Raw genomic sequence first — 27273 nt, 5'->3', positions numbered from 1 at the left:
CTCGGCGTGCGGCTAGAGGCCTGACGCAGAGCTCCGAGGAAGCTCAGGATTGTGCCCCTGTTCCCAGTGACTCCGGGGGTACCGGCGCTCCTCCCTCGGCGTGCGGGGCGCAGGCGCGGCCGCGGGAGGCGGCGAGAGAGGAACGGGAGCGGGAGCGGGGCCATGGCCGGGGAGGAGGCCGCGGGTGCAGCCGCCGCCGCCCAAGGGAGCGAAGCCGGGAATGGCGGCGGCGGCTACGACGGGAAGTGCGTGTTCTGCAGGATCGCCCGCCGGGAGGAGCCGGGCACGGCGCTGCTCCCCTGCGAGGTGAGTGAGAGGCGCCGGTGCCAGCGCGGCCTCCATCCTTCCCACCTCCCTCCTGCCTTCCCTCGGGCGGTGCCGGACGGCCGCCTGCGAAGGGGTCGCGTTCAGAGGCGGGGCGGGTGCGCGGCAGCCCTGAGGGTCGTCAGCTCCTATACGTGGACATGAGCGTGAAACATCGATCGGATGGAAAACACTGTGCCTTCCGTAAATGTTGGTACAGCAGCCGTGAAGCTGGCACCGAGGAATCCTGACTGCAGGAGGTCAGGACATCGTGCTTTTAGGCTGGCACCAAAAATCTCAAGGTTTTTTGCTAGTTACTTCAGCTGTGACATTAGATATTTTTCGATTTTTTAGTTTGGTATTGTTGTTGATATGGGAAGGATGGACTTTCTTGCCAACTCTTCGCCAATATCCTCATCCTAATCAATTTAATATGTTTACATCCTTTTTTAGTATGAAGACCTTGTTTGCTTTAGAGATAGGAAACCTGGTGCCCCCCACCACTACCTGGTGGTGCCTGTGAAGCACATGGGAAACTGCAGAACATTGAAGACAGAGCACATACCTCTCGGTAAAGCTCTTAAGTGTGTTTAACCTAAGGGAAAATAATTTTTCACAGCCTTAAATAGTGCGTTCTGAAGTAAATTACACCTTTGAACACTATTTGTAAACACGGAAATAGTTGATGTGAGTGTAGGTAGGGACTTACGCATCCTGGGAACTTCTATGTGCTGTTCTGGAATGGCACATTTTTATTGTAATTCTGTAAAAACACTGCCCTAGTGCATGCAATCTCTTATGCTTGCCTGGAGTACAGATGCCTCTGCACTTTGTTGGAACTGCAACTTTATTATTAAAGCATTTATGTGCTGTTTCATTGTGTTTTCTTAAATATATATGCAATTTTAAATTATATGAAAAACTTAACAGAAGAATTTTATAAAATGTGTACTTCGAAATAAGTGCTACATTTTTCTGAAAAAAGGGAGTGATAGTTGTAAAGGGGAAATGCTGTTCCAATAAACTTAAAAAAATTTTGAAAAAATAAAATTCTAAAATGTTGAAGCTATGATTTATTGTTGCCAGGCTTTTGTTTTTCCTTAGGAAAACACTGTCCTGGAATTTGTTTCACAAGATATGCCTAGCTAAATGTGTTGAGTAACAGAAGAAACTACAGCCATACATGCATGAAGAGATTCCTTCTTAGGGAAATTTACAGGTGATGCAAGAAAATAGTTACAGTGGCATTTTGCAAATCTTGCATCACTAGTGGTATTTCTCTTCTAAACATAGGGTGGTTTTCTCCAGAAAAAAACCTTTTGTATGTGTTTGAAGACAATTCCTTTGTCTTTTACATTGAGATTTTGTATTAGAATTGCTGCATTTTTTAGTGATAGAGTAATGAAATTTTGTCCTAGTAATAAGTAGGACTAGCAATTTTATTTTAATTTGTGTACTGTCTCTGAAACACCAGGCTGCACAGGACCTGGAGATCAAAGTCACGTACTTGTATAGAGGTACAACAGTGGAATTAGTGTAAACGTCATCATTCTGACCAATCAGTATTTGTTGTGTTTTTTAATAAGGATGTGATGATAGCACGGCTTTGGCCAAAGTCCTTAGAATAATACCACACTTAAAAGCATCACTAGCGTGGAAATTGGTAACAATGGCAATTTTGCAGTCAGTCATTGCACACACTCTCTTGGTTGTCTTTGTTTGATTAGGAGTAGTTACAGTGTTTATATTTTGAAAAACCCTTGTTTGTAATCTCAGTGTTATTAGTCTGTTGAAGTTAATGTTCTGAAGAATACCTTTTTTAAATCAAATTTATTTGTGTTTAACAGTGAAGAGAATGATGGAAGTTGGAAAATCTGTCCTCCAGAAAAATAATTTTAGTGACTTGAATGATGTAAGGTATGTAATGGAAACCTTCTGTCTACTGAGCATGGTTTTTTACTTAACTTTAAAATGTTATTTCAGAGATGGTGGCAAAAACTGCAGTATGGTTTATTGAAGAAATTGGGTCTACGTTCACTTATTGCATGACTTCTCAAGTAGAATCTGCTGGCATTGAATATAAACTTTTTGTCTGATAAAATTCCAGCACAGATTGCATTCCAGCTCTGAGATTCTTTAGCAACCATATCTTGGAATAGGGAGGGCACTTCAAACAACTTACCTAAAAGGTTGCTTTCTCTTTATATGCTGAGAGTATGCTCTAAATCCTAGATGCTAGAAGAGAGGTATAACTTTGTCCTGTTCAAGGGCACTGCATTGTGTTTCAGTCATACCTGCATTCATTTCTTTCAGTGCTGGACCTTGGTAGTTTAAGGCAGTGCATTTGATAGCTGAAGTAAACTGTAACGTAATTTAAACAGTATAGAGAAATAAGGAGATGGGCCTTCCTGATTAAAATTGATAGTTGGTTTTCCAGCTGAAAACTTGATAGGATACATTTAAATACTTGTTCTTGTTTCTTTTTTAAAAAAATGTGTCTTGAATACAGAGATGTGAGGGAGGAGGTTAATGGGTTTTTGAAAAGTTTTTTTTGTGATATAATGAAAGGGCATATTTTTGTTCTTGCTGCTATGTACAAGAAAAATGCAATGAGTTGTGAATTCCATTATCATGTTAAATAACCTGCAGTGTTCCACTTCTTCCTGAATTAACATCACCAATATCTCTTACTTCTTTTCCTTTTCTAAAGAATGGGTTTTCATTGGCCTCCATTCTGCTCAATATCCCACTTGCATCTTCACATCCTGGCCCCAGCCAGTCAGCTAGGATTCTTATCCAGGCTGTATTACAGAATCAATTCCTACTGGTTTATAACGGTGAGTGTAATGCACATGAGCTTTTTGATAGGTTTTCAGTTGCAAGCTGAATATGTGATGTCTTTCTAACCTTTTAACTTTGACCAATGATTTTTGTTGTTACTAGAATTCTTAATTATGTATATTTTGCATGAACTATTTGAGGAAAACATAATGGCATAAACATTAAGGTTTTTACCTATTACAGGGAATGGGGTGCTAATAACAGCAAACAGTATAGTACTTCTGGATCTTAAGGTGAAGCTCAGGTTCTGTGATATGCTTCTGTGGACACTTTGTAAATATTTAGGGTTTAATTTAAAAGGTTAATTTAAAGGTTATATTCAAATGTGATGGACTGTTTTGTACATATTCTGGTTCATCCAGCGTAGGTGAAAACATATCCACCTAATGATTGCATTTATCAGTTCATCTTGTGGTCTTTAGACTCAAATAAGTGTCTGCTTTACAAAAACATTGTTTGTACTGATTTGTGTCAGTTTTTGCTGATTTATGCCAGTAGAGATAAGCAGTGAAACTGAACTGGCACTGACTAAAGCACTTTGAAAATCTTTGTCTTGAGATCTAAAGGTCACTCTCACTGCTTTGATACAGCAAAGCACCTATTCTTGCGTTGTAGCTGCAGCATCCTGGTATAATTACACAGCCCCAAATTAAAGTTGCTGAAAAATGTCTGTCTCATCTAGAGAATATAGACAGCCTCTTACAAAAAAGAAGAAACTTGGCTTCTTCATAGTGGTACCTCGCTGAAGATCTCAGCTTAAAAAAAGCAGATGTGTCTGCTGTGTTGTTGAGGATCTTGGCCCTAAAATAAGTATAGCTGTGTAGTTTTACTGCTTATTATCTTGGATTAGCTCAGGGAGATCTGTAGGAAGTCCAGTTATTCAATATGGATGCACTTTAAAAGGTATTTTGCCCTGTTGTCAAGTTGAAAAATGTTCCTGGGTTGGTGCTGGGTTTGGTTTGATTTTGTTTTTTTTTAATTATAGTGTCTTGAATGTAGTACTTGTCTCAGAATGCAAATCAGGATTCAGATAACTTCTTTTTCAGTTGCTCCATCTTTTATGTAGCTTTATTTACTGCAAAAAAACCCCAGTAACTACTGAATTCCTGTTAAATTCCTACCCTAAGTAGCTGATTGCATTTTTACTGTATATATTTAAAATACGCCAAACTTAAACTTTTCACCTTTTAATGTAGTTCCTTTGGAAATCTCAATAAAACCTCAAGCACTAGCTCAAATTAAAAGTTTAATTCGGTAGGGCTGTCAAAAAAAGGAAAGGCTGACAGTAAACTGATCTGTTTCAGAAGTGCCCATGGGCTCAGTTTGGCTTAGTTGTTGGCAGACTTCCTCCTGCCCTGAGCCTTTCTGAGGGCTTGGTGAGCTGGTGCTGTTAGTGTACAAAACACAGCTGTCCCAGTTCTGCCCTAGATGTTATATGATGAGAAAAGCCATATAATGAGAAAAGCACGTATGAGCGTAGTGACAGGACCAAAGAATGATGTGTATCTCGTGACATGAACCACATATGCGGACACCCCCAACCTCTCAGCGTCGTATGTGGCTGGTGTGCAGCTTGCTGGGTGATGAGAGCTCACAACACTCTGCTCTGGAGCACAACAAATCCCAGGTCTCACCACTTGGTTGTTATGAGCACTGCTTTCTTCTGAGGTCTTTAAATTCACAGTGCTTTAATACATCTGCCATTTATTTGCTCCAGCATCCTCTGACTTCCATAGGTTATGTTAACTCTTCTGATCGCCTTGTGGGAGTTTGATAGAAACTGTGAGAGTCTGCTGTTGAAAGCAGTTGTTGTATTCTGCTTCTGTCTGTATGCTCTGTCTGTAAAAGTGCAAAGTAAATGCTCTGTCAGCGTCACTGTTTTTAAAATGGAATTTTCAGTAAACTGAAGGCCCACGGTGTAGTTAAAACATTGCTTTCTCTCTCTCCTAGGCCGAACAGCTGATTGAGAGACTGCAAAGTGAAAATGCTGCCAGCTGAAAACTTGTGTCATTAGCCAGTTTGTTTTTGAGCTCTGATTTAAGGTTGCACAGTTTGATGTTGCCAATAATATTCCAGGATAAAAAAAGCTTTAGTTCCTTATGAGGAAAGGCACAAAGGTTTTGTAACTGCCAACCTTATTCTCCTTTGGATACTTCAGTCTGTATACTTCCCTGGCAATAGCTCAGTGTATTTTAATTATAATTTTATATTTGTGTATATACATGCGTAATATACGCACACACACATGCACACAGGCAAAGAACTTTTCCTAATGAAAGGCAGGGTATAGTCGCGGAATGTACTGCAGCGAAGGCAACAAGTTACAGCATGTACATGGTGCCAGAGGGAGTATTTCTTGCAGAAGCAAGCTTCTATTTTCGGGATGCATTGTTCTGGAATTGCAGGTAACATTAAGACATTTAAGTTTCCATCTACATTTGTATGATATGGTAGTTATGCCTAGTTATTAGTAGGTGCATTGCTGAAAGTCCATTACTAACTTTCTGGTGCTAAACCACTTCAATGTTACCTGACTTGTTTGCATCTCAATGACATAGTAAATGTCAATACAATATGTGCCCAAGATGTGATAATGCCATATAACATTGAATATAATTTATGTGTAAGTGGTTGTATGTTGGACTTAAAGGGGGTTTTTTCCCTCTAATATGCACAATGTTTGCAAGTAGTTATCGTATGTTTACAAAAAAAGTGAAGAGTTCAGAGGAATGGATTTAATACATTGCTCTTCTGCATGGCTGTAGATACAAAAATCCAAATTTTCTGATACTGTTCTCACTGTAAGTTCCTTGGAGATTACTAATGCCTTGGCTGAATTTGGATTTTAAGTGAAGTCATAATAGAAACATGTCTTTAGTGCAGTAAGTGTGTGGCAGGCTTACATAAGAGCAATGTGATTTGAATTTGGGATAGCAGGGACTCAGCCCAAAACTGGAAAACTCAATTGTTGAGTTGCTTAAGGAACCTGCTGACCATTTGCCATTGCTGTATGACTCTAATTGGGAATGCCAGCACTTTGTTTATCAATACCATAATAAGGCAGACTGTTTGGAAAGTTAAAACTCTAGAAAACATGGAGTGGATTTTCTTTTTTCACAGAGCGTGTCTTGGTGTCAAACTAACCAAGTGCCCTTACCTGATGTATTTAGATGCAGCTGAGGTGATGATGTCTGTTCCCCCTGCAAGCTTCCCTGAATATAATCTTCTGTGTTTTCCACCTATTCAGCACCTGTTGCCTTGGTGATACGATGTATTGTAATATTCCTACAGTACTTAAGGGAGTTCCCAACAGTCTGAAGAACAGCATTTTCTACCTGGAAGAGTTTACGCCTCTCTATTTGTAAGATCTTCTTCCTAATGTCTTGTTATTCTTATTAGTGGGCACTTACATGTAATTTGCAGCCCTTTAGGGTTTTAGTTTCTAACATTTGGTAGGAAAAGTGTGACTTAAAGCCACTGAACTTTACTTCTGTGCAACAGATGAGGAGGTTTGAGCTGGCTTCTAGCTTTGGGAAATACCCGAACATTAAGGTCTTTCAAGAGTTAATACTGTGCATGTGTTCTGATTTGTAATTAATTTATGTAATTGTACTTAACTGTGACATGTAATAGTTAAAGTACCAACATGAACTGTTGTCAAAAAGGATTAATAAACAGAATAAATGCTAATCTTGGAATGATCTTCCAGTGCAATGGAATAGTTGACTGGGGGGGTTGACCCTAGATAGCCCTTTGCTCACTCTTCACCCTTGACCTCAGCAGGATGGGAGAATAGAAAGAGCAAAATGAGAAAACTCATGGGTTGAGATAAAAGCAGTTTAATATGTGAAGGAGAGTGGAAGAAGAAAGCCAAGGTGTGCAACGCAAAGGTAATCCTCCTATGACCTCCCACAAGTAGGGCAGTAGCAATCCCCTCACCTCCCCGCCAAAAAAAAAGCCCTCTTCTCAGCTTTTATTGCTGAGCAGACATTACATGACACAGAATATCCCTGCTGGCCAGTCGGTGTCAGGTGTGCAGGTTGTGCCCACTACACGCTTTTTGCCCACTGGAGAGGGCAGAGCAGAAAATAGAGAAGGCCTTGATGCTGTGCACGCACTGCTCAGCCATCGCCAGAACACTGCTGTGTTACCAACACTGTTCCAGTCAAACCCAAAACATGGGCTGCTCTGAAGAAAGTCACCTCTGTCCCAGCCAGACTCAGTATGCTGGCAAATGTACACAAAAGCAAAAAGGTCAAGTTTTATATCTTAACTTTTGAGAAGGGTTGCACAAATGATGATAAGACTGGAAAGATAAAAATCTGGATATAATTCTAGCTTCCAGAGTTTTGCTGATGAGTGAGATGGAGAATCTCACTTATCCCTGATAGCAATAGACAGGCCTCAAACCAGCTCAAACAAACAAGGTGTTAAACAGAGGAACATTAATTACTGAGGAATGCTCAGCATCTCGTTAGCATTTTTCAGCACAGAACTGTTGTTCTATGTTGACAAGCACTCTTGGACTTTGCAAATAATTTTTTTAATTAGGCAAAGAAATATTTTGTGAAAAGCCTATCCTAATACTTTGAATACGGTTCTGAACTACTGGCTGTCCTCTGGAACAGGCAGTGGGCAAATCCCATTGACTATGTCACCATCTTCCACAGAAGATTTTAGTTATTTTAAAACTTAAAAAATCATCTGTAGAGCTTTCCAAGGAGCAAAGATCAATAAGCAGAGTGAACACAGTAGCTCTTACACTCCAAGAGCCCGGAGAAGCAAAGGAAAGTTGTTTAGCCACTGCTCCAGCTCTGTTCTTTGATCCAGTATTAGCAATCCTGAGAAAAGCTGCTCTTTTGACCTCATGTTTAGGAATGACAAAGCTTTATTTGTACTGTTTTGCTCAATTGTTTTACATAAACTCCCAACCTAATGTGAACCCAAAAAATAATGCTGTTATGCTGAACTACTAAAAGCTCCCTCTGAAAGGCTGAAACAGATACACATACAATGCTGTTAAATTAAGAATGAAAAAAAAAGCTTGTGTTTTGACTATGGACAGCATTTTCAACGTGTTTAAAGTAGTAATAGCTCCCCAAACTATTCCAAAGTCTTTTTAAGTCAGAGCTGTAAATAAAAGCATAAGAATGGGAGAAAACCAGTGAAAACAGTATTTGAAAATTGACAAACTTGGAAACAATAAAATGCTGCTTAAAAACTGTCATTTCAAACTGATGTGCAACATTTATTGAAATGGTGAAAGTGTCTTCAGTGTTTGACAAGACAAACCACAGATAATCCCTATATGATGTACAGTCCAAAACAGATGGAGAGTTCAGAGCCTTCAAGGGAAAAAAGAGAAAAGACCACTGAGGGAGCCTGCTGCAAAGAAGTGAAGTTTAGAAGAGATTTCAAGAGCTGAAAGTTACCTAGAGAGGGGCAAGAATACCTTTTAGAGTGTTTGAGTTTACTGCTCCTCACGTGCTACAATTTTTGCAAAAATAATTCAATAAATTCTGTTCCATTTACTCTAATGGGAGCCTGCTGAAAAAAAAGTTGTGTGTTTACATTCCCATTTCATCTGTAGATGCTAATAAATCACATCACAGATGAGGAAACAGAATTTTATAAAACTTGTAAACTAGTAGCTAAACTGAGTCATGTCCATTAGATATGATGCATTCATGACTATACAGCCTTCAGGAGTAATTTTTTATTCTGTAGTGTATCAGTGGGCAAGCTGACCAATTGTATTACCTATCTTTTAGCTGTTTTTTTTGGAATACTGGCTATTAGTGGAAGCACGAGATCAGATTTGTCAACCTGGACACTGACCCAGTTTGGCAGCTCAGTGTTTATAATCATTGTGTGGGCACATAGAAGGATTTCAGTCACTCTTTCTAGAATGCTCATCTAAAGCTGGCAGGCAGGAAATGTGGCCCTATAATGGTTTAAAATAACACCACTCCTCTATAAATAATATTTTTTTCTATAATAATCCTTAGTTTTATTCAAAATAAAATGATAGAGCAAGGTTTTTTTTTAGTTGCTCACAAAGTAGGTAAGACCATGTCATTAAGGGCTTGTTCTGTTTCCATCTGTTTTGATCAGAGGTGTGCTTAAAGATGTACTCAAGGGGTATTTAAACAAACCAGCAGCAGGAGAAAGTGCATCAGAGGCTGCATAAACATCTGCCAGTAACTGCTTACAGTAGTTACAGTGAGAACTTAGATTGCTGATATTTAACTATTTGAGCCAGCCTTAAGAACTAGTAAGTTTATATAAGATGGAGTTGCATCTTGGGGTGCTCAGACTACACACTGCCTCAACTGTGTGTCTTGCCATGGATTATTTGTACAATTTCTAGCAATGTATTACATTTCCTGATAATTACAACCCCTTCAGTTGGCTAGTGACATTTGAAGCACCTGATGCTGCTTCCTGCAAGCTATGAACTAACACTACAGCAGACCTGACTGAATTTCAGAACTGACAGAATTAAACAAAAGTCATTCCATAGCTGCTTTGTAAAAAGCTCAATTTGTTTTGAAATCCAAATGTATGTAAAGACTTCATCTAATGGGAGCTGAAATCTCCTGAGGTGTGCTCACGTCATTTTGGCAAAAAATGCTTTTCCAAAAAAAATCATTTTAAATGTCTTAAGATCACAAATGACATACCTTATTTTCAGCTGCAAGACGTAGATTTATTTGGAAGAAATGGTGGGTTTGAAAACTAAGTGGACACACGCCAGCGTTGCCTGATACAACACATATTCCCCAGTTTCCAACATAGTAAAATTATGTGGTGATTAAAACGCACCCTTTGTTCCCCCATCCATTTTTTACCTACATCTGACTCCCTTGTTCCCCAGATATACTTATTTCAGCACATTCATTTCTTCCTTTTTTCCTATTTTCATTGTCTTCTCACTAGAAAAAAAAGGAGGCAGAGTGATAATGAAATCTGTATTCTTATTTGCTCAGTCAAAAGGCTTATTTTGATGCAAATCCCAATTGGATGGAAACGTCAAAACAAAAAACCATTCTTTTAGGCTTTTTGCAGTAAAGGTTTTTTTATATAAATAGCATAAAGTAACATCACTTTTATCGAGTTCATAATTTATATTAAATTTTAATATCCTTTTGATGCAAGACAGTATCTTTAAAGACCCATCAAGTAGTGTAGTTAACACCACACAAAAGCTTTTATTTGCACTGATAAAAAATAAAACTTTAGATTTCTAATTTTACAGCTTTACTGATGGGAACTATTGTAAATACAGCTCCTGATTATTTTTAATAGCACTATTACAACTATTTTATATAATCAATCAATTTTTTTCTTTTAAAAAGTTTGGAGAGCTCTCAACTGTGCTCTGAAAGCACAGCTTTGCCTTTGGTAAGTGAGGTATGGGACAGCACTGCTATATTTTTATTTATGCGTTTGGCACTACGGGATCTCTCCTCTCGTAAAAAACATTGCCTCATTTTGAGAAAGAAGAGCCTTTTTTTTCCTTATGAATGTACAGGTGCCCCAGTACAGAATTTCTGTTGTCTTTCACATCTTTATATTGTGGCACCTTACTTCCTATGAAGGGGTACAGCTGAATTCACCAAAAAAACTGCAGAGCTTTGTGACCTTCTAGGGTATGACACAGCATTGGAAGAACAGAAGAGGTAAAAATGGTGTGAGATACAGAAGAAAAAGAACACAGGAGACAGAAGGTTTGAAGAAAATATGATTATAAGAAGAGGCTATTAAATACCAGGACTAGTGCAGCTCTCCAAAATACATGCAAGGTGCAACTAATTTAGGAACCATCAAATATCCTTGCTGTGATATTTTACTAAGTTTGGGAATTTTTTTCTCCTTCATGAAAATAGCTTCCATTTATTCAGTGTGAAATTAAACCTAAATATATCCAGGCTCTTTGTCTGAAGAAGTATACGAATTCCCACAAAAGTTTTCAATTCCATGTTTTACAAATCTCAATCCCCCATGCAGTAAGTATTTCACAACCTGCAAGGATCAGTGTTGTATGGTAGGAAGTTAGTTATTTATCCTTTCAGTAACCTAAAAGCAGTCAGCCAGCAGAGTCATTTGAAGGACTGTAATATACATAATAGTAGATAAGGAGAATCCAATGGCAGCGTGATGGATTAGCTCATCATTTGTGATTTCTGTCCAAATCTCTACAGTTTTACAATAACATGCTTTATCCTTCTCACCAATTTTCTCTCCTGCTCATGTCCCAGTAGGTAGCTGAGTTGAAATTTTGTAATGAAAACCTTTCAACGTGGTATCTAGGTATGTTTGTCCAAATGGAACCATGCAGCAAAATTCATTCCATGACAAAGCCTTATTGCAGTAAAGTGATGACCACATCATCATCTTTTCCTTGCCAAAGCATTTCACCTTCAAAATGAACAAGACCATGTTTTCTGGCTCTTAACAAGATTCCTACTACTTTGTTGGAAATAGTCACATATGTTTCAAACAGCTGCCCGAATGTCACACTCACGTGTCCATCTTCTCCCACCTGTCCAGTGCTTCTAATGATCAAGCACAGCTCTTCTACTTCCTTGCCCACGTGTGAGTGAGCATCTTTCCCTCTCTGCTCTGTCCGAGACCCTTCAGGGGGTCTCCCATAGGTAGGATCTCCTCGGTGAGTATGCGCAGGTTTAGATGCAAGTCTGTCATCACTGCTGAACGGGTTCTTTCTCTGATACTCAATGTGATCCTCTGCCCAGGTCTGCCAACTTTTCCTCAGGTCACCAACTGCACCGGTAGCTTTAGCACTCTGCCCTTTATCTCCTTCCATTTCTTGAAAAATGTTTTATGGTACTCAAGCAGGAAACAAATCAATGACTGGTTGTAACTGCGGTTCCTGGGTGCACTGTCAGCTGTAAAAGAAAAACAACAAATCAGCTCGACAATTTTTGGAGGAGTTTTGCTCAAGTGAGAGGAAAGGCTGCTGAAAAAGACAATAAATATCTGAAGACTTTTTAAAGTCCACCCATAATTCTACAGCAATGAAGAAAGTAAAAGTGATTCAGCTGAAATTCAGAAGCAACACTGGAACACGTTAAGTTATTCTTACAAGGTTACCCAGTGTACAACTGGTCCCACAGCCTCCGTGCAACACAAACATAGTGCAGTACTTACTTTTCCTGCAATGATGCCTTTTAAAGAACTTTATCCTAGTACCCAGCAGCCCCGCTGACTTCCCAAACAACCTGATGCAGTGCTGGCTGACCTGGGAAGAGAGCAAACCATTCCCCGAGAGGCAGCACACCAAGAGGCAGCACACCAACCCACGTAGAGGGGTGGAAAGCCTTTCTCCTGCCTGCGCACTGATTAAAGGTGGAGAAATTCATGCTGTGCCGACAAGGTTCCCACAGACTGTGGAAGTTATTAAGCACAGAAAATATTATCTGGAGCTGAAATGGCAGTACATGGCAGGAGCAGGGGGATTTTCCTCATCAGGCACTGCAAAGAGGAGTGGAAATCCCAGTTAGTGAGGGTGTCACTGTCTGCAACACCCTATTTAGTGAAGAAGACAAAACCCGAATAGATAGTTCTCCCTTAAAAGGCTGTGCTGCACAGCCATGTCTGCCAGCTACAAGCCACAGGCAGGCTCCAAGGCAAGGGAGCTTGCGCTCCAGAGGGGAAACTGCCTTACCGCTCCGGGTACACGGGCTGCCCACCACCTATGACATTACATGTACTTAGATTATGGGCTATCTGTGAAGTACAGGATTATTTTGATGAATTAGGCACAGACTTTTGCATATCTACAGAGATCTGAATGTGTTATAACCATGTCTTTGCTGAGTCGTATTTTTCACCTGTTGAAATATGCAAACTAGAGTTTCCATATAGCACATTAGTAGAGCTGATACTTTAACTGACATTTGAAGACAAAACCGAGGATTAGTACTAGATTTTCTATGGGGAAATGGACAGAAATGCAAATTCTGAACAGTTTAACAACTGAATTATAGAACAGGTATTTCTATAATTTAAAAAGATTGCTGTTTTTAAGGTAGGATTTCATGGATATTTGCCCATACTGGGCAACTTGGCCCAAATTGCACCATGTTGGTGCTGTTGCACATGAACCCATGAGCAGTGACAGAGCTCCCCGAATACCCCAGCAGAATGTGCAAGTCAGTCAAAAACCACTTGTGTTGCCTTCAGGTCCAGAAGAGGGCATGGGGTGAGCAGAAAATGGCAACACAATTGCTACAAAAGAGACCTGAGAATAATAAGCAGCAGCACACATTAAATAATGGCTTTTCAATCATGCTCTCTCACTTTTAAACTGAAACTCATGATTGTCATATGATCCTATTGTTATATTTTTTGTGAGAGAAAGGTGTTTAATTCTAGCTTCCTGGATAAATTTCAAGATGAGTAATTACATTTTGTGTACTTAAAATTTTCCTTAAAATTTTAAGGCTAAAAGGCTAAAAAGGACAATTTTTCTTTCTTTCCCTCCCTAAAATAGTTACATAATGTTGTTGATTTAGGATGACTTCCCAAATCCACACTAACAAACTGTTTGATTCTCCTCAATGGCATTACAGGAATGTATGTTCAGCTTACAAAAACACCATCTCTAAAGCATTTTGTTTTTACATCAGAATCAAATACTCTGTAAGTCTTAGTAATGTACATTCACTTTCAAACTATGCTGAGCAACATATATAGACTACCAGAGATTTTGCATGAATCCTCAAGTCTAAAGCAAGAAAAAAACAGGGCTTTAGTTAAACTCTTCTGCAGAAGCAGTATCACTGGAAAACTGAGGTATTCATCTCATGAGACCAGACAGCAATGCTATGAAGATAAAGCAGTGCAGATAAAGTAAGCAAAAGCCAGTCTCAAAGAGATAAGGCTTAAAAATAATACCGCCTTCTAAGGAGTTTCAAAAATAGAAGCTATACAGCTAAGAAATTTAAAGTGAGACAGAATGTAAAAATAAAAGCAGGCTTCTTTCAATAAATCTCTCTCAGCAATCCCAAGATTTTGTACGCAATCTCAGGCTCTTGGGGTTTGTCAGCAGTTCAGCAGTGTGTTTATTGCTGGGTGCCAGCATTCAACTGCTCAGGTGAACAAGCCTGATCCACATCTACCTCTTTTCTTTCTCTTCTAGGAAAGTTCACGTTTAGCTGCCAGGTCACTTTAGATTGTTTTCTTGTCAATCATCAGGGCTAAAACTTCACAGTAAACCTCGGTTTTGATTACTGCAGGAAGGGATAACTGGAGAAGCTGCAGGATGGAATTATGGAGATGCATAAGGAAGGTGGCCTGTGGAGCGCACACTGGTCATGAGCAAAATCTTAGCCATCTAGAAAAAAAGCTGTCCAAAAATTAGCACATAAAATACAGAACATGAGTTCAGTGCTGAGCTGGCCTGGTTCTAATAAAAAGCTTACCGAAATCTGGATAAGCCGAATCTCTCAACTCAACATAACAGGGAGATCAGTGAGTACGAGATTATAGTTATCAAGCCTAGATATTAAAATAAAAGAAAATATAATCCGCAAGACGAATCCGTTTCTCCCCCCCCCCCCGATGGATCGTCACACCTCTGTCCTCCTGGGAATCTGCTTCTCTACGTGGTCCGACACCCACGCCGCCGGTGCTGACCTCCTTCCCACGGAAAAACGAATGCGACTCCTTTGGCATCTGTTAATTCTTAATGTTATTTAATGCTGCAGATCCTTAAATGTGGCCAGGAGAGGCCGCAGCGCTGCCCTATCAGTGCTAACACCTCTGAGCCAGCGTGCGTCCCCAGGATACGTGTAGTTATTTATAAACCATACGCAGGCTCTGCTGTCCTGACACGTGGCGCGCATGATAAAGCACACACAAAACAGAAATTACAAGAAGGATGAGAAGGAGACGAAATGAACAGTAGTTAACGCAGAGTGCGCGCAGCACCCAGTCCCGCCGCCCCGCGGACCCTGCCACACGCCCCGGCCGGGCTGATCCCGCCTCTCCCGCCACGGCGCGGAGCCCGCCCGCTCCCGGCGGCGCATGCGGCGGGCGGGGGATGGCCGGACATGGAGCTGGGAGCTCCGGCGCTCCGGCGGTATTTGCTGCTGCTGGCGCAGGAGCACCTCGAGTTCCGCCTGCCGGTGAGCGCTGCAACGGGCCGGGACCGGGGCCGGGGCCGGGACCGGGGCCGGGACCGGGACCGGGGCCGGGACCGGGACCGGGGCCGGGACCGGGATCGGGGCCGGGACCGGGGCCGGGGGCCGGAGCGCTCCCGGACAGCGCCGTCCCGGGTGTGCCCGCGGGCGGCCGGACCACGGCGGGGCCTCGCCCGCCCCGGCTCGGGGAGAGCCGGGGACGAAGGGCTCCCAGTCCCCCTTCGCTCGCCGTTCCCTGTGTCCCGTGGCAAGGGGCCCCCAAGCGTGGGGCTGCCTCTCCTCCCTTCCTGCTCCGTGGAGAGCGTCTGCATGGTGGCTTTTTTCCTTGCTTCTGGCGCTAGGAGAGGTTGCCAGCAGAGTACGTGAGGCTCCACGTGAGAAGGGGAAGCTGTGAGGGAGGGGAAATGGGGTTACAGAAATGCTTTCGAGATCTTGCTCTGGTGACTTTTAAAGTTTGTTTAAACTATATTGCTGCTCCCGCCAGCGTGGTGTGGGTACAGAAAAGGTTGGTGCAGCCCCGGGGGACGTGTGGGGTCAGCTCTCATTCCAATGTCCAATGGACTGCTGGGGGAAGTGGTGGAGTTACCGTCCCTGGAGGTGTTTAAGGAAAGACTGGATGTGGCACGTTGTGCCGTGGTCTAGTTGACATGGTGGTGTTCAGGCATAGGTTGCTCTCCATGATCTCGGAGGTCTTTCCCGACCTGGCACTTGGTTGATGAAGAAAGCGGTTCCATTTCCCTTTTCTTGTACTCTGCTCAGCTATGTGTTTGGCTTTGTCATAAGCTGTGTTAAGGACTTAATGAAACAAGGAAGGACAGATTTTTTAGCCAGATGATCTACTTGATCTCCATCTCTACCACATCTGCATATGGGATATGAGAGGACTGCTTTTGTTCTTCTGGTAGTGCTGGATCACAGCAGCTGAAGGTGTTTATCAGAGTCCACATTTGTTGTTCAGTGTCTGAAGTTATGTGTTTCGTATTTCTTAGTTGATAAACTGTGCTCCATAATCAGGGATCTGGTTTTTGTTAGGTCGGATACTTAGGGGTAAGATCAGGCATCCTGTTTTACAGCAAAGCTTGTGTCTAATGGACAGATCAATGCATGTCAGATGTTTTCTTATCAATGTCCTCAGGCAGATATGTTCCAGTGCTTCATTGTCTTTACTCTTGGAAGGATCTTCCCAAATTCTTATCCAGAGCACTGCTGTGATTTGAACCTCATTCAGTCATCTCCTCCATAATGAATGTTGAAAACAGATTTTTATCTTTCTTTATCACAGCAACCTTTAGCATGTGTAGTTGGTCTCTCCCAGCCTTTCCTTGCAGGCCGTGTTTTTTCTGCTTCTCATTTTTGTCACTTTCCTGTAGGTAATATTACTGGTGTTTGGAGGTGCCACCGATTTCTGTGTAACATCTCAGGTGGTTTTTCTGCCTCAGGATTGTACAGTGAAATGGTTACACATAATCTTATATTCTCCTGGAGCAAACCCCCTGTTTTTTCTAATGTTTCTTATGTCCTTTCTGTTCAAATGGAAAGATGGAAATGAGTGGGGTAATGTCCCACTAAAACCATATGCTAGTGTCATGTTGGGTTTTTCTTTCCTCCATTTTTTGGTGATAATTAATGGTAATCTTTTCATTTACCCACTCAGTTGAAATCTAAGCCAGTATAAAATTTTGCCTCCGTGTTCTTTTGCCAGTAGCATTCAGAGATTGCAGCATGTCATTTCTAGTATTGGGGCTACATGAGAAACATCCCTGGTGTTTACATGTCATTTGAGTTTGAAAGCCTTTTTAGTGCATTGTTTTTTCTTTTTTTCAGGTATTACTTATTAGCTTGTTTCGTGGTGATTTGTTCTTTCATATGGTCAATTTACAGTCTTTTGATTTAGAGAAGACATCTACTGAAGAAAACTATTGAGATACTTGTAAAGCAGAGAGGTAACAGAAAAGGAATTGATGCTCAGCGCTTGTCCTGGCCCTGGGTCAGTGTTACTAGTGAAACATCATTTTTATGTGAATTAGGCAGAAAAATATTTTAAGAATAGAGAGAATAATATTGTAAAAGGAATATTGTTATGAGAGTGCAGGATTGAACAGTAAAGATTTAGATGAAAGAGAAGATATGGAGCAGGGGAATTTGATTACTGAAATTTGCCTAACAGAGCTCATTCCTTTGCCACTGAACTCTGAGAAAGCTACTTTTATAGCAGGAAAGTCTTAATTTTTTTTCTGTTCATGAACGGTACATACAAGCTGAATTTATGTGTGAACTTCTGTCCTATCCACACAACTACGCTGAGTGTTTCACTGTCGGTTCCCACAGGAAAGTTGGTAGTACATGCCATTCTGTCTTCTCTTGCTGTCTCTAGAATTTTCTTCATAATCCTCACCGTCTGTGTTAGAATTTGTGTTATGCTGCCCTTTTTTCCTTATTTCCCCCCTTTCTTTCTTCAAAACATTCATTAATGATTCTAAGGCCTGACTTTTATATTTTCAATTTAGGAAATAACATCATTGCTCTCCCTTTGTGGTGGAAAATTCAGTGGTGAGCAAGAAATTCGTGTAAATGTAAGTGAGGACCAAATATTTTACTTGAGTGTGCGTATGGTATGCAAGTACATTCTTTATAGTATTTTTGTTAAATGTGGGTAGCTGAATAAATTTTGAAGTTTCTTAGAAAAATCAAGAATCTTCCAAAAACGAGGAACTCTCAATTTCAGTAAAGACTCAGAACTTAAAAAAAAGAAGCACAAAATGCACCTCAGACTGTCTTCATTTAAGATTATGAAAAGAAGCAGTGCCATCTGCTGGGAGGCTCTCCTTTCTTCTTGGAATAGGCGAACTGTGAAAACATTCAGCAGCACTTTGGATTTGGTGTTTGCATCTAAATCAATGAGACAGAATACGGCTAGGAAGTTGTATGATTTTGGTCTCAATGCTTAGTCAGAGAATATTACTGGGAATAAGTTACTACTTGTGTGTAACGTGATGTTTTCCATCTTTAGGGGCTGAATAATCTACAGAAGTGCAAACAAATATTTTGCTAAGTCAAAGATACAGTGGAAAAACGAAATACATAACAAAATTTTTCAGACATTCAAGCCAAGTAAACAGTTTTGCCTGAAATTAAATATTTATCCTCTGTATTATTACAGTCAACAGATTTATTTTTTTTATTTATTTTCAGCATGCACATTCTGTTTTTATAGAACAGAATTGTGTAGTTGTGTAATTCATCTGACATCCTCCAACTAGGTATTTGTATCACTTATCTTCTCTTTATTTCAGTCTCCATTTTGGATTCTCAATATTCCTTCAGAAGAAATGGCAAGGGGACTAATGAAACGGACAGTATGTGCAAAGTAAGAGATGGAAAATCTTGTAAACGATAACTGAAGCAGTGGAATATTGTTTTGTTATGTTGTGGCAAATACAGATTTTGTATGGAGTCTTCAAACAAACAGAAGATGTAACTGGAGTTTGTAGGACTCCTGTAGGACGGATTATGTAGAGTTCACGTTCTCTTTACTTGGTGTATGATCAAGTCGGGACAGTGTTCTTCACTCCAGAGACAGTACTCACTGATGTTTTATTCACCTTGAATAAAGTTTAGTTAGTGAGTTGTTTTAAAACATGTCTGGAATTAAAAGATTAAAACAATGATAAGTAAAAATTGAAAATCAAGTTTTGAAGGGAAAGGTTATGTTACCCCCCCTTAGTGCTGGCATCTGAGCCCTCAGCCCAGTCTGCTGCAGCAGAGGTCCTTCTAGAAAATTCAAGAGCACAAGAGTATGCCAGAGAGTAATTGTTCCAGCTGGCCCTTTTTAGAGGTGTCTGAATAATATTCTTTGCAGTGAGGCTTGTGAGAGAGGCTTTGGAGGTATGGTTCAGGATGAGAGCCAGTGTAAGTGTGGTCCATCTCTCTGACCATACTAAATTTGTGGTGTCTGTGCTGTGTTCTTCAGAGTTAGTTTGGGCCCCTCTGCAGAGCATTGCACAGTCCCTGTTGAGTGCTTATTGTGTCAGGTATTCAGTTTTACCTCCAGTGGCTGGGGCTATCCAGTCTTGCCTATAGGAGTCCCATGTGTACAAAACTATCCTTATGACAGTATGTTTCCAGTGGAGATCAACTGTACTGCACTTCAGAAAGCGGCCGTAGGCAACTAATGAAGTAAAATACGACAAAGCAGCTTGTAGATGTTCTGTATGCCATGATCTCTCAGCTAATGTATCCTTATTTTATGTAGAAAGTGTAGCTAGCCCACAGCTTATTTTTCTGGCCTACTACTCATTGTGGGAAGACATGTTAGTTTTAGAAGAAAATTTCCGGTGCATCTTCATTGCACTGCTAATCAGTAACAAAAGCTCTGAAACTTTTGGTATATGTTACCAAATAAAAAAAAAAAGCATTGTTAAAATGTCATTTTAGGATTAAAAATTAGTGTGTCCTTATTAAGAAAAAAAATTAAAACGTTTGCTAAGAGTTAAATACCACACTTAAGTACTCCATGAAGTAAAGCCTAAATAAATTGGCCAAGAAGGTTAAAAGGAGTAAGTGTCTGTAAGGCATTTTGCCCCCTCCATGTGACTACACTCTCAAAAATTGTGTAATTTCAGGTCTATATTTGAACTGTGGGGTCATGGAAGATCTGAGGGGGAGCTCTATGCCTCTCTGAAGAACTATCCAGTGGACAAGATGGTACGCATATAAAAAGTCTGGATAATATGGTTCCTCTATGCGCTGAATAGCACTGCATCTGTACTAATGAAACGGTCTTTGCCTTTTTTTTTCAGCTTCCATATCTACAGTCAGACTCTACTTACAAAGTACATATTCATACATTTAATAAAACACTGACTCAAGCACAGAAAATAAAAAAGATTGATGTAAGTAGATGGTTAAGAAGTCTTTGATGTTTAGTTTAATCATTTATGTTGTTCTTATTCCATGCTATCCGAGTTTTTAAGTTTTGGTTTCCTGAAGATCTGAAAAAAGTTTATTGCTTATATCTTATCTAGTCTAAATGAGGTCTTTGTGTCTGAATTAAAATTCCCTCAAAATTCCCGACTTTTTTTTTTGTTTCCCTAAACAGCCCATGTGAGGCATATACAAAGCCAAATAAACATCACTGCTGATTTCAGCCCAGTGTGCTGGGGAAACTGAAGCTTATTGCTCAAAACGCTAAGATTCAAGTGGCTAGAATTAGGTGCTAGACTTTTGGAAAATCTGTTACTTAGTCTGCGCATTAGGCTTTTATTGTTGTAGAATGTGGAACAAGTGACTTCAGTTGCAAGGTGTGTATTGTGTGCTAATCTCCTGTTCTGTCCTTATGCTCTTTTCTGCACTTGTGCTCTCCTCCTAACTGTATCAGTATTATAATTAGGATTTTTTGCTCTTCCACATTCTATTTTATTAGCTTTTTGTTTTATTTACAGAGACTGAAATTATCTGTGTTAGTAGTAGCCACTCTTTCCTGTTTGTTCAGTTTTTGTGTACACGAAATAATGCTGAGTATGTAAATTGGTGTAGCTGCACATCACTGAATTTTATATCCTATTGTTCATCATCAATGTTGTTTTTATAACTTGAAAATTGCGTAAATAATATGCACCATTCATTTCCTCTAAAGTTGGGTTCTCTTCAGTTAATAAAAAGTGTTATGGTTCCTGATTTCTAATTCTTAATCATTTGAGGTATTTTTATTTACAAGAAAGGTATTTCAAAAATCTAGATAAAATTGAGAATGTACTTTTTAATACTTATCTATCATTTCTCACTAGTAAAATTGTGGTGGGGTTTTTTGGGCAAGAGTTTGTTTTGGTTTTTTTTTCTATTGGAGAGAAGGTGCCTATTTAAAAAATTGACTCTGGTTTGACTTTTTTTTACTCTATTTTTCTTTATTGTATAGGCCCTTGAATTTCTGCCATTCAAAGGAAAAGTAAATTTAAAGAATCCAGAACACATCTTCTGGATTTTGGAAGATTATGGAATGAACCCAAATAATGTTCCAGAAGAGCCCTTTCATCTGTATTTTGGTAGATGGGTGCGTGAATATGCTTGCTTCAGTTCTTATGAGCTTGTATTTTCAGGAAAGTGTTCTTCAATTTAAATGTAAAACATTTTATTGACTTTCAATGGAAGCAGACAATATAATTATGTCTGAATCTGTCACTGCAAGTCTGGGAAACTTTACTGTGACTAGGAAGAAGTGGGTTTATTGAGCAATTTAGAGGTGGAAAAAATGAAGTTGTATCTGGAAACACACCTTATCTTGCCCTCCACTGAGAGAACTCAGCACAGCTGTGAGACTGCACAGCTGTGGTGGTGTATTATGTTATTGTGGGACCAGCTGCAGCTGAAAGCACCAGCAGTGTGTTTCAGACATGTAGAAAGATATACAGAACTGTAGGTGGCTTGTGGCCCTGCTGAGTTGCATCAGGCCCACTAGAGCATTCTGTAAGTGCTTCAAGAGGTCCTGACAGGAACCTTCACAGAAAGGTGCAGACTGATCCCTGAGGCTTTGGACATCAGCAGGTTCAGCTCACAGGCCCGAGGGGACACTGGCAGTGCAGGGCCTACAACAGGAACCACTTATAAAAACTGTCTGGAGCCTGTCAGCTGAGGTCTTCACTACAAACCTTCTTACCTGTTGGCCATATGCACTCTAAAGCCGCCACATTTTTAGGATATCGTGAGGAAATTTGATCTGGTCTTTTATATTTTTGTGAGGAAAACGTGGCTCCCCAAAGGACATCTTCCAGAATGACACTAGCCACTGATGGGAATATGTGCTAGCAGTGTCCTGGGTCAAGGGCAGCTGGAAGGAGGGAGAACCACTGCAGAGGCTGTACAGCTATGGTCAGTGACTTGTGTACAGGGAAGTCAGACATCCAAGTGATCTGTTAGGACCTGTGATGTGATTAATGTATAAGCACTCTGGGTTGTGACAATACTGTAAAACATTGCAGCTATTGGCCCATCTGTGCTGGATTTCTGAAGTATTGAGTAAACTAACCTGAAAAAAATAGGCAAATGTATTTTGTTTACCCAGTAAGACTGATGTTGACCAGAGATGGGGGGATAGTGTTGGAAGAGCTCTTGACCATGTCTTCTTACAGATTGCGTTGGTCTTCTTCAACATATTTTAGAAGTCTGATGTAAAAATACTAGCATTTGGTCTTTGTTTGCTTTTCCATTAAATTCTGATCTGTCAGTGCTATCCTAAATTTAGATGCTGAGCCTGGCAGAAGTGCTAGTGAAGAAGGAAGTTCTGTATGACCTTAAGTATACGTGTGTGCATTTCTCCTCCTCTTAATTTTGAAATTCTTTTAACTCTGAATTGCCAGGAATTGTTTTTTCTGATACTCAGAATAATAGCAAAGTTGCTATAATTGTTATTTCTTCAGAAGAATTTTCTGTCTAAAATGTTTGTATATTTTTAACCTCTGTCTTGAAGAATTTATCTAGGTGTTGAACCAAGATATCTGTTGCTTGGAAAGAAGTCTGTCATATTTTCAGACGTCAGAAAGCAAGGTGATGTGTTATGAAATAAAGTTACCTGGTTTTGGATGGTGTCACTTAAGCACATGTGTTAGCCTGCCTGTTTATATCTTGTATCTAAGACCTGACAGTGATTTTAAATGTTTCAACAGATTGCAGATGGCCAAAGAGAACTCATTGAATCCTACAGTGTAAAGAAGAGACACTTCATTGGAAATACAAGCATGGATGCCTGCCTGTCTTTTATTATGGCCAACCATGGGAGAGTAAAACCCAATGATGTTGTATATGATCCATTTGTTGGAACAGGTATATATTTTTTTTTCCACTGGTGGGAAAAACGGGAAGATTGTCATACTGTTTGCACCTGGTTTTACCTGGTGCAGTGGCTTCTGGTGCTCAGCTGATATTTGAAAGGATACCAAAGGCAAAATGGTGATTGTAAAATAAGTAGTCTGTTAACTTGAAAGGGATTTTGGGGGAAGGAGACCAACTTCCAAAGCTATAAACAGTTTATTTCACGCTTCTAAAAAATCTGTCTTCATGGTTTTATTTTATGCACCATGGCTTAAACACTACTTCATATGTGTTATGGACTGCCTAACATCCAAAGTGACTGAGAAGTGAAATTTGGCTAATGCACTTCCTGCAGTCGCTTTCAGGGGGTTACAAGGAGTAGCATTTTAGAGCTGGCTATTTAAAGTGCTGAGGGCACTTCTAGGCTTTTAACACAACGTAACAATAGTTAGGTCATAGCATTCAGTAGAGATCAGTTTGTTGTGCCTTCACATCCTGTCTTCAGGATAATACTGCTCACACCACATATCTGCCCCCAACTGAACTTTTCCTAGTTTATCCAGGAGGGGGAGCTTTTAATCCACATATGACATAAAAGTACATTTTGACTCCCAGAAACTGAGCTGTTGTGTAGGTGAAATAGCTGATCTGTTGTGTCAGGTCGTGCCATATAAATCATAGCAGAGTATATTGTATTAAGCTACCTATAGTAGTTTCTTCAAAAACGTAACGAAGGCTGTGTTTTTGACCTGGATTGTAGAATCATAGAACATCCTGGGTTGGAAGGGACCCACAAGGATCATCGAAGTCAAACTCCTGAACCTGCACAGGACAACCACAAGAGTCACACCATGTGCCTGAGAGCATTGTCCAAGCACTTCGTGAACTCTGTCAGGCTTGGTGCTGTGACCACTTCCCTGGGGAGCCTGTTCCAGTGCTCAGCCACCCCTTCGGTGAAGAACCTTTTCCTGATATCTAACTTAAACCTCCTCTGACTCAGCTTGAAGCCATTTCCTCCAGTGCTGTCACTGGTCACCAGAGAGAAGGGATCAGTGTCTGCCCCTCCACATCCATAGCAGTTTCAGACTGCAATGAGGCCCCCTGTCAGTCTCCTCTTCTCCAGGCTGAACAGACCAAATGCCCTCAGCCGCTCCTCATACGGCTTCCTCTCAAGGCCCTTCACCATCTTCGTTGCTCTCCTTTGAGTGCTCTCTAATGGCTTAATATCTTTCTTATATTGTGACACCCAAAACTGCACACAGTATTCAAGGCGAGGCCGCACCAGTGCAGAGCAGAGCGGGACAATCCCCTCCCTCGACCGGCTGGCGGTGCTTTGCCTGATGCCCCCTGGGATACTGTTGGCCCTCCTGGCTGCCAGGGCACTGCTGACTCATATTCAACTTACTAGACTTTGATCAAGATGACCACGTGTGAAATGCATACAATTAAAAATGCTTACATTAATGGGAGGATGAGGATAGTTTTCTGCAGAAATGACTGCAGAGAAGTTAGGGAGAGAGAAGACAACACTACAGGGTCACCAGTAGGATAAATTCTTAATAGCATGTATCTTCTCTGTACCACAGAAAACAAAATAGGAATATAATATTTTCAGAAACACAAGGCTTCAGTGAACTCTTATGTTTTTGTCTTAAATTTTTGTTCATATATGATCTGGGTTTTTTTTCATGCATAATAATGTCTTATGAAATTTTCTCCTCATCCTTGTGCTTGTCCTTCTTTGAAAGGTTCAAGAAATTCCTCTACTTATCTGTCAGCAGTTTGTTTGATTTTGGTGTCTATAGCTTTGTATCTTCTTACAAAAATCTGCTAAACAAAAAAAACCAAAATCTCTGAGAGCATTCATTCTCATGGGAATGAAAAGGAAGGTAAAGACAGAGGAAGAAATGTCACATGGAAATGGCAAAGCTATAGAAATTCAATATAAATGTTAAATCATTTTTCAGTTCAAAAGGTAACAAATACAATACAAGTATACAAAATTTTCAACAAATTTCCTAGTGGTTTGAATTACGTTTTTGGGGGATTTTTTGCCCTGGATATCTGTAATATAAAGGCTAGAGATTAAAGCTGCATGAGTTTGCTGATCGGTTTAGAAAGAACATACATACAGGATTTGATGAGCATTTTGAAACTGCAGTTCAGATTTCTTTATTGATGCAACTTTATTAGCTGGCTTGGTTTCTTCCTTGTTTTTTTACACTGAAAATGTAAATAGTGCCAAATCAGAATAGCCTTGCAGAATGGTGCTTGCTTGTTGGAAAGAAACTGTTTTTTGCATAAGCCAAATCACAAGTCTTCCACGTTAGTGTAACAGTGGCAAATTGGCATTTGTCATTGGAATATGAAGTGCTCTTTGACCAGGCTGGCTTTTAGGAGACTTGATTCCCCTTCTTATTGTAGAGCAGAATTGGAACATCCGAGATTGTTTTTAAGTTCCATAAATGTTTAGATATTCTTTCCTCAGTGCTGAGCAGAAAGAAACCTGGAGCTTTCTGGAAGAATAAATCAAGTCTTCTGCCTTAATATTTTGTGCTTTCTCCTAGACAGTCTGTTCAGGTTATCTCAGTAATCTTGTTGATTATACCATTGGAAGGTATTTGTCCTTACTTTCTCTTTGCCAATTTGTGATACTGTGTAGTTGCAAATGACAAGAATTTTTTTCTTTGGCATTCTGGGGGCAGTGCTGTGAGCAGTCCTCGTGTGTGTTGAAGAGATGGGGGAATAGCGTACGATAGAAAGGCATGAAGTTCTGTGCCACTGGCATTCTGCTAATAGTCATCAGGGGACACAGTGATTCCCTGATTAACCCTCTTAGCATCTGTTTTATATAGTAGATCAAAGGGCTGGCCATATTACTGTATTTAAGTATTCATGCACCTTCTGTGTGAACACAATTGAACTAGTACCAGCTGAGACTTATTGAAAGCTCTAAGTTCATGTTTTCCTAACTTTTTTTTGCTTATGATTAAAACCATTCTTAGATGGGCAAAGTACTTTCTTCTTACTTTTTTTATAGGACTGGGTGGTATGCCTTACTTGGGGTCAGGGCTAGCTAAATTTGTCGTGACCCTCTGGAGGTACTGCCCATCTCTTCTGAGAGATTGCAGCCAAGAAGGGAAATGGGTGACTCCTCTGGGGTGAGTAGCCTTGCTTTTCCCTGATCCACTTCCTTGATCCAGGAAAAATCAGAGGAATTTGAAAACTTCTTTTCTTTCTCCCTCACATTTGTTTTTTGTAGAGTTGGTTACCATATGGTGTAGGAGTGCTCTGAGAGGGGATCCTTTAGCCCATGCACACATGGCATGTTAGGGATGCGTTTGTGCTGAGTGGATGGCTCAGGGTAGTTCAGCCACCTGAAGTGCTTCTCTCCATGCTCCCCGTGAATGGGAAAACTGGTGTCATCAGCACAGCCAGCTTGCACATTGTTCCCTGTGCTTGTCAACTCTTCCTCCTGCAGCAATCTTCCCCTTTATTTTAGCAGGACTGTTGACACCAGTAATGTGGGGTTCACAGCCTTGTTCTCAGTCACTGTTCTGTTTTAAACCATTCTGTTAGCTATGTACCTCCTAATTAATAACTTCACCACACAGGTATTTGGTAATCTTCTACAGTCTGTCCATTGTTTCATTTGGAAGCTGTTAAAGAGGTAATGTCATTTGTTCATTTTTGTGGTCTGTTCAACTGCTATCAAGTTTCAAGGGGAAATCACACATGCTTTTCTGTTAGGTTGGTTTTTTTTTTTAAATTAGGAAAGCAGATTGCAATAGTATTAATTAAAAAAAAGGTTTTATTGCAGAATAAGTACACTGGTAAAACTACTGACAAAATAGGCAGCATACTCACAGAAAAATGCATTTGTATATAGTTTTCACACGGCATAACAATTACAGGAACTGTTTCGATGTTCCTGTTTACGTTGGACATATTTACATTTGCAAGGCTCTTGGCCATTGTTTCTTACTCAGGGAATGGCCACATTTTACAACAAGTTTGATTTTAGACGCAGTTGAGGAAACTCACTTTGAGAACAGACACAGTAGAACTGCCATTTGTTTGGTGATGACTTTTCAAATTGTGTGCCAACAATTTGAAATTCTGTTCCTTGCAAAGTAGTATCAAAAGTTTTGGTTCATGT

The 27273-nt window shown here is 40.3% G+C and overlaps 2 protein-coding genes and 1 long non-coding RNA gene across 15 annotated transcripts in view; 2 read left to right on the top strand and 1 right to left on the bottom strand.

Moving 5' to 3' along the window:
* The first annotated feature begins 122 nt into the window (after positions 1–122).
* Positions 123–6846, top strand: HINT3 (histidine triad nucleotide binding protein 3). Its single transcript, XM_027691845.1, has 5 exons — positions 123–306; positions 757–874; positions 2151–2220; positions 3014–3140; positions 5095–6846. Exons 1-5 carry the CDS (start codon positions 163–165, stop codon positions 5140–5142), a joined length of 507 nt encoding a protein of 168 aa, XP_027547646.1. The 5' UTR covers positions 123–162; the 3' UTR covers positions 5143–6846.
* A 121-nt stretch (positions 6847–6967) lies between these two features.
* On the bottom strand, positions 6968–13844 carry LOC113971691. Its single transcript, XR_003535624.1, has 2 exons — positions 12316–13844; positions 6968–12053 (listed from the first exon to the last, which is right to left on the bottom strand). It is a non-coding gene; the product is annotated as an uncharacterized LOC113971691 (long non-coding RNA).
* Positions 13845–15183: 1339 nt separating this feature from the next.
* The window catches only part of TRMT11 (tRNA methyltransferase 11 homolog), a 102492-nt gene continuing 90402 nt past the window's right edge, over positions 15184–27273 (top strand). For 9 of the 13 annotated variants that reach the window (XR_003535613.1, XR_003535612.1, XM_027691752.1 and 6 more), the window contains exons 1-7: positions 15204–15296; positions 17819–17884; positions 18605–18678; positions 19934–20015; positions 20111–20203; positions 21226–21360; positions 22970–23126. Coding sequence is in view for 11 of the 13 variants with exons in the window: in XM_027691752.1 (XP_027547553.1) it covers positions 15222–15296; positions 17819–17884; positions 18605–18678; positions 19934–20015; positions 20111–20203; positions 21226–21360; positions 22970–23126 (682 nt within the window). In the remaining 2 variants the exon portion in view is untranslated. Of the gene's footprint in view, positions 15297–15458; positions 15670–17192; positions 17299–17818; positions 17885–18604; positions 18679–19933; positions 20016–20110; positions 20204–21225; positions 21361–22969; positions 23127–27273 lie in introns of those variants that run through there. The other 4 variants (XM_027691817.1, XM_027691808.1, XM_027691745.1 and 1 more) reach the window with 4 other exon arrangements.

Source organism: Neopelma chrysocephalum, unplaced genomic scaffold (genome assembly GCF_003984885.1).
Source record: "Neopelma chrysocephalum unplaced genomic scaffold, ASM398488v2 Primary Assembly neopelma1_23, whole genome shotgun sequence".
Lineage (NCBI taxonomy): Eukaryota > Metazoa > Chordata > Aves > Passeriformes > Pipridae > Neopelma > Neopelma chrysocephalum.
Note: the sequence above shows the minus strand (reverse complement) of the source record. Positions and strands in the feature narration are given on the sequence as shown.

What these genes read in the sequence shown, in the direction of transcription:
- HINT3 (XM_027691845.1), top strand. Translation starts at nt 163, where the DNA reads ATGGCCGGGGAGGAGGCCGCGGGTGCAGCCGCCGCCGCCCAAGGGAGC. An exon ending in GACAGAGCACATACCTCTCG is followed by an intron (nt 875 to 2,150) that starts GTAAAGCTCTTA and finishes TGTGTTTAACAG; the next exon opens with TGAAGAGAATGATGGAAGTT. An exon ending in ATTCCTACTGGTTTATAACG is followed by an intron (nt 3,141 to 5,094) that starts GTGAGTGTAATG and finishes TCTCTCTCCTAG; the next exon opens with GCCGAACAGCTGATTGAGAG.